This window comes from Anabrus simplex, chromosome X, assembly GCF_040414725.1.
Source record: "Anabrus simplex isolate iqAnaSimp1 chromosome X, ASM4041472v1, whole genome shotgun sequence".
Classification (NCBI taxonomy): domain Eukaryota; kingdom Metazoa; phylum Arthropoda; class Insecta; order Orthoptera; family Tettigoniidae; genus Anabrus; species Anabrus simplex.
Genome location: NC_090279.1, coordinates 216037892 through 216044085, shown reverse-complemented (window position 1 = coordinate 216044085; position 6194 = coordinate 216037892). Strand labels below are relative to the sequence as shown.

The following is a 6194-nucleotide window of genomic DNA, read 5'->3' as shown; positions in this document are numbered from 1 at the left end:
AACACGTACACTAAGGTGGTTATCGGATGATGTGTCATCAATGTTTGCATTGAAGTCACCTTGAATGATGAGAACCTCTCTTTGAGGAATGTTATCAAGTAAAGCATTTTAATTTACTGTAGAATTCGTCTATCTCACCTTCAGGGGCAGCAGATGTTGGTGCATACTCCTGTACAATATTTAATTTACAAGGTGTTGAATTTATCTTGATGGAAATAATTCTATCATTAACTGGATAGTATCCAATGACTGTGCTACATAACTTCTGTGGAACGACGACTGCTACACCATTTCGACTTTGATGATTATGTCCGGAGAAATATACTGTGTTACCATTGGTAGTGGTGAAATGCCCAGCACCTTTCCAGTGTGTCTCACACAGTCCCATGATCTTCACGCCGCGTAGTGTCATTTCTCTCTCAACAATTGATAGTTTGCCAGTCTGTAGTAAACCCCTCACATTCCGGGTTCCACATAATATCTCTCTGCGAAGCGAACATCTTTGATTTGAGGCTTCTCTCAACCCTGTCCCCCCCTCCCCCAGAGATCCGATTGGGGGACTTGAAACTCCGGAATTATATTTAATAGTAGGTACGAACATTTAGAATTGAGCAAAGCCATTGGGTTGTCTTGGGAAAGGTAATGAGGTGGGTTCCCCTGTCCTTCCTCATATCAACTAGGCTGCTCCTAACATGGAGAACAGACGCCCCTGCAGCCGCTCCTAACATGGAGTACAGACACTGCCTGCAGACAACTCATCCGGCCTATCTGCCATTGTGGTATTAACCTTCCTCTACCATCTAGGTCGTTGGTTCTCTTCAACTATTGTCTCATCTGCCTGCTGCGCTGTTCCAAAGGTCACCTTCTCCGTTGAAGCAGCCATTAAGGACTTCGCCGTAACCTTGGCAAGGGACCCTTACATGAGACAACCAGCCGGGTCAGCTGGACCAAGGTTTTTTTAAAAGAGGTGTTATTCCTTTAAGGTAATATTTAGGCTCCCCTAATATGGAGAGCAGACGCCATTTGCAGTCACTCCACTGGAGCACAGATGCTGCTGATTTGCCCGTTTTAAAGATGATTTACTTAGATAGGGCATAGATGTTATTGAACAATACAGATTCTCTGGTCTAGGCAACACTAGAAACTAAAAGAAAATAAATTGCTTTAAACATAAATCAATAGAAGTAACAACAACCTTTTGTACCAAATACTGGTAAATTCAATTGGCATTCAGAGAACAGCAGTATACAACAGCTCCCACCATTTCAAAGACATTAACACAAATCTTAAAATTATACATGTCAAAAACAAAAGCTCTGCAGTGTGCGTAATCTGTCACCATAACATGGCAGGTCACCCACCTAATAATATATATTTATTTCTCTGACTGCAAGTCACTTTCCTTCAACTACAGTAGAGGACAAGCTGTGCAATTCAACTGCCCGTTTGTTAAGCACACGACGCCACCTTTCCCGTGTTGGTTTGTTTAAGATTACAAAAAAAAGGAATAAAGAAACTCCCTGCATGGTAGCAGTGATACAGAACAGATACTCCCAACCTAGGAAACCGAACACCCAGCAGAGATTTAAGAGGACGAAGAGGTAGAGGGATGAGATGAGTCGCAGTTTGATACGGTGAATGTCTAAGGGGTTGGTGTTCACCTGGCAATCACTTTTCATCACACATTTCCGACAATCAAATATGGACCAGACAATGAGCAAAAATATGACTATGTTGACGACCAGTATGAAGCACACGGGGATGTAGACCAAAGTTAGATGATTTTTCCCATAGGGGTAGCAGTGGGGCGGACCGTACGTGTCTATGTCGGTGGCCAGGACAACTGAACACAGAGTGAAGGGAGTGCCCCAGGCTACAAGCGCAGTTATCAACAGGTAATGAGGAACGTGGTGTAGAGCTTTCAGAGGATTCGTGAGGCGGCGATACTGGTACCATGCTATGGCTAGCGTCCACATGTAGATGGCCAACACGGAGAAGTGGGTCAGCACCCCCGACGCAACACACAGAGCGCTCCACTCCTCGTGGTCGCCACCGGCAGCCAGCATCAAGAAGCTACACATGAGCATCAGCACAGCCATTGAGAAGTGAAGCTGGAGTTTCTTGCCGGTGCCTTTGCGCCACTCGGGTATTACAGCGGCTGTCACAAATATACCGCACAGTCCCAGGATGGACAATGAACAGCCAATGATGCTTATGTACAGAAGCGGAGCAGGTTCCTCTTCTTCAGAACTACGTGTCTGGATCAGCCTGGTGAAGTGAGTCAGGTGTCCGCACATGCACACGTCGTAATCTAGGCTCTTGCTCTCCTCCGCCAGCTCACAGCCTTTACTTGACCACGTTCCCTTGTTGTCATTGGCTTGAAAGTCCCAGAAGACGCATGGATTCTCGAGTCCTGTAATAACAAGAAAGTTACACTACAACATTGGCCCAGATGTTGTGCAAGGTCTGTAAAAGTTGGAGAGGAGCACTCATTATCATTTACAACCAACAGTCAAGTCCAGCACTTCTGCTATCACTATGGGAAACATTGAGTGAACCCAGTCCAGTTGCCTTGGCTGATGTCATACCTGGAAGATCAGCGATACTAAGACCGCGATGGTAGCAGTGAATACCACCATTTGGACAGAGTGGACAGTGTTACGTACCTACCAGACAACTTCTTTAGCTACTTCATTCCGATCTTTACCAGACTGCAGGCATCAGAGATGAAGTTTCTCAGGTCTCCTATCTAGAAGATCAGAAAGGACAAGTTGATGATATAGAAGTTGATTCCCATAGGCAATCTGAAATACTTGTCCTGAATGAGTAAATTTATAATACCACTATAAATGGTCTGTTATTGGAGAAGTGAAGCTGGAGTTTCTTGCCGGTGCCTTTGCGCCACTCGGGTATCACAACGGCTGTCACAAATAAACCGCACAGTCCCAGGATGGACAACGAACAGTCGGGAAAAAACTCTTTGCAGTGCCAAAATAGATTTCAGTCATTGCAACAAGTCCCAGAAAAAGAGGCATCAATTTTTCTGAATAATGTACCTAGCACACTTACCAAAACCCTGGCCAGTGCAACCTAGCGCACGAGGGTGAAACGCTGGCAACTAGGAATGAGTTAGCTGAAAAAAATTAAAATGTCCAATAACGGACCCTTTATAAAGGACAAGTTGAGACGGGAACCTGGTATTAAGGCACCTCCCTTAGACTGTTACCTTCTGTTATGCACTACACGCCTCTCCACACTTCCTGTACTTTTGAGCGAACATGTTATGGTTACCGTATTTCCCGCAGGAGCACTAACAGGATGTCATCTCTGCGTTTATATGATCCAGGAACCCTATTGCTCAAGGCTGAGACCGTGGTTTTACATTTAAATTAGCTGGTGTTTCATACTATAAGAGTACATATTGTGTGTGGTTTGGTGTGAAATACTGTAGTGCTAGTTTTCTTCAGAGTGACATGTACGAGAATTTAGCATAATTCCGGAAATATTGAAAGGTACCAGTACGTATAGTAGTCTATATATATGTACATTTAAAGTGTTATAATATTCGTGTGCATGTAAAACTGCACGCCCGTTTACTGTGGTGATTAATTCGCACGACTTTTACTTTAATTGAATTAAGACCCAGCAAAATAACCCGGCCATATTATAGACTATTTTCATTCAGCTAATACAATGATTGTTGGAACTGAGAAGAAGGTGGCTATTGTGTGTGAGTCTGTGATATCTGCAGTGGATAACAGTGTAAGATGCAATGAAAAATGTGGCAAATTCAGAAGAGTAGTAAAAAATTGGATTCTGTGTCAAAAGTGTGATGAATGGTGCCATTTTCGTTGTGCAAATATTGTAAATAGGACGGATATCGAAGAAAGTGTGTGGCTATGTCCGGAGTGTAAACAAACTGATAGTGAGGCAGAACAACAAGAAAGAGAGACTTACGAAACTATACTTAAGATTTTAGGGGTGCTGCAAGAAAACTTATGTGCTCTGAAATTTGAAAATGAAAGCTTAAAGGACAGAATAAAGAAACTGGAAGTTAAAGAAGAAATTGGAGAAGAAAGATCACCGTGGACGCAAGTCACGCGTAGCCATTTTAGGCCTAATGTTAAACATACGGGAGAAACTATGCACCACTTAAAACTGGGAAAAAAACTCTTTGCAGTGCCAAAATAGATTTCAGTCATTGCAACAAGTCCCAGAAGACACATACATTTTTCTGAATAATCTTAAATCCAGTGGAGGTAACCCACAGAAGAAGGAAACCAACGGAAAGTCAAGATCCCCAAACATTCATCTCTACGCAGACAGTCAAGGGCGGGGTACGGCAGAAGGCATCAAGGATGAGCTGCAGAATCCAAAACTGAGGTTTGAGGATTAGTAAAACCAGGTGCCAAAACAGGAAACCTTTCAAGTTGTGATCCAGAGTTAGAGAAGGACAATTATGTGGTGATTGTGAGTGGTTCAAATGACATTGCTACAAATAAAGGTGAGGAATTAACCTCTTAACTGGGCATGACGTATATATTCATACGCTGAATGTTACAAGGTAGTGGGCATGACGAATATATACGTACTCATCTTTTACGCGAATATCTCCTGGGTATGAAAGGCTACTTCGCCGCATCGTGCATTGTCGTCTTAATTGATGTTTTTCCTGCTCGATGACAGCAAATACCACATGTCACGCTTCTTGAAGCTTCTTTTATTTATTTTTTTTAATTTACAGCTGTGCGGTTTTACTTGTCTGCAGTAGGCCAAATATGGCAACATCTAGTTCAAAGCGTAAGTTCGAAACGCTCGAAGAAATAGAGATTATTCAACACTTAGAGAATGATTGTGACAATTTATCTTCTCAGAAATTCAAAGATGAGTGGTTTGATACAGATGAAGGTGAGTCTGATAGCGAAAGTGGTTCAGAAAGTGAGAGTGAAGAGCAAGGTGAACAACATGACGAATCAGATGAAGACGAAGTGCTAGACTTGTTTCAAACTTTTCCACCGCGTGGTGTTTCACGTCAGAAATTTGTATTTTCTGGTGCTAGTGATGTAAATGTGGACTTCGACGGTGAATCCAATGTGTTGGAATATTTTGAACAGTTCATAGGTGGTGATATGTTTCAACTTATTGCCGAACAGACCAATGTGTATGCTAAACAGATAATAGAAGCCCATCCGAATTTGAAACCCTGGTCACGAGCGAGAGATTGGGTGCATACAAATCCAACTGAGATAAAAACTTGAACTGGAATTCTAATGCTGCAGGGGATAATTCATAAGCCAGAAAACAGTATGTACTTCTCAAAAACGGGAAAGGATCACAACCCCTGACTTTTCGCAAATTATCTCTGATTGCACGTTATAAACTTCATATTAGAGTCCGTATTGTCAAAGTATTAATTTGTGAAAATTTGAATTTATAATTCCACCTTTACAATACTTTAATTGTCTTTATTAAAAAGACTACATTTTATTATACTCGTGAAACATGTTTCGTCCACTTATGGAACATCTTCAGTCACAAATACAAAACATTAAAAATAAGGCGAGGACACGTTGAAATAAGTGAATAAAAGGTCTTTGTATCCTGTGACGCAGCGTGATGGCGTCTTGTCAATCTTCAATGTTAAAATGGTGCGACGTGAACATGATATGAAGCATGAAGTCCAATTAAAATCACAGATTAAATTGTTGTTCAAAACAACGAATTTTCAATTATAAAACAACGTGAGGGGCTGTGCGAATAAAATTATATGCATATTGTACATAAAACAGTGTGGTGATAACGCCACATTAAAATAGCTTTCTTGATTAAGAGGTGGAGTTATACTGATGATGTAAGTTGAACAATAGGGGCCTAAAAAGAAAAAGAAAAATATGAATGAATTGAGGAACCTCACGCCTCTGCCCTTACATGAAACTCCCCTCAACTTCTCCTCACAGTTGGTCCTCAACGACCTTCGAGGACGTCACTCAGTTAGCTTTAGCACTTGAGGTGGAGTGGTCGACATAGGACAGGCAAGGAGGTGAGTGACTGGATGGGCACTTAGTTCATATTTTAACTGAACGGGTTCCTCCGCGTCACAGGATACAAAGACTTTTTATTCACTTATTTCAACGTGTCCTCGCCTTATTTTTAATGTTTTGTATTTGTGACTGAAGATGTCCCATAAGAGGACA

At 41.9% G+C, this 6194-nt stretch overlaps 1 protein-coding gene across 1 annotated transcript in view; it reads right to left on the bottom strand.

Moving 5' to 3' along the window:
* Positions 1 to 1244: 1244 nt before the first annotated feature.
* Positions 1245 to 6194, bottom strand: part of LOC136886794 (adhesion G-protein coupled receptor G4) — an 87347-nt gene continuing 82397 nt past the window's right edge. The window contains exon 10 of the mRNA XM_068230966.1: positions 1245 to 2413. Coding sequence (XP_068087067.1) covers positions 1395 to 2413 — 1019 coding nt within the window. The 3' untranslated portion in view covers positions 1245 to 1394. The remainder of the gene's footprint in view (positions 2414 to 6194) is intronic.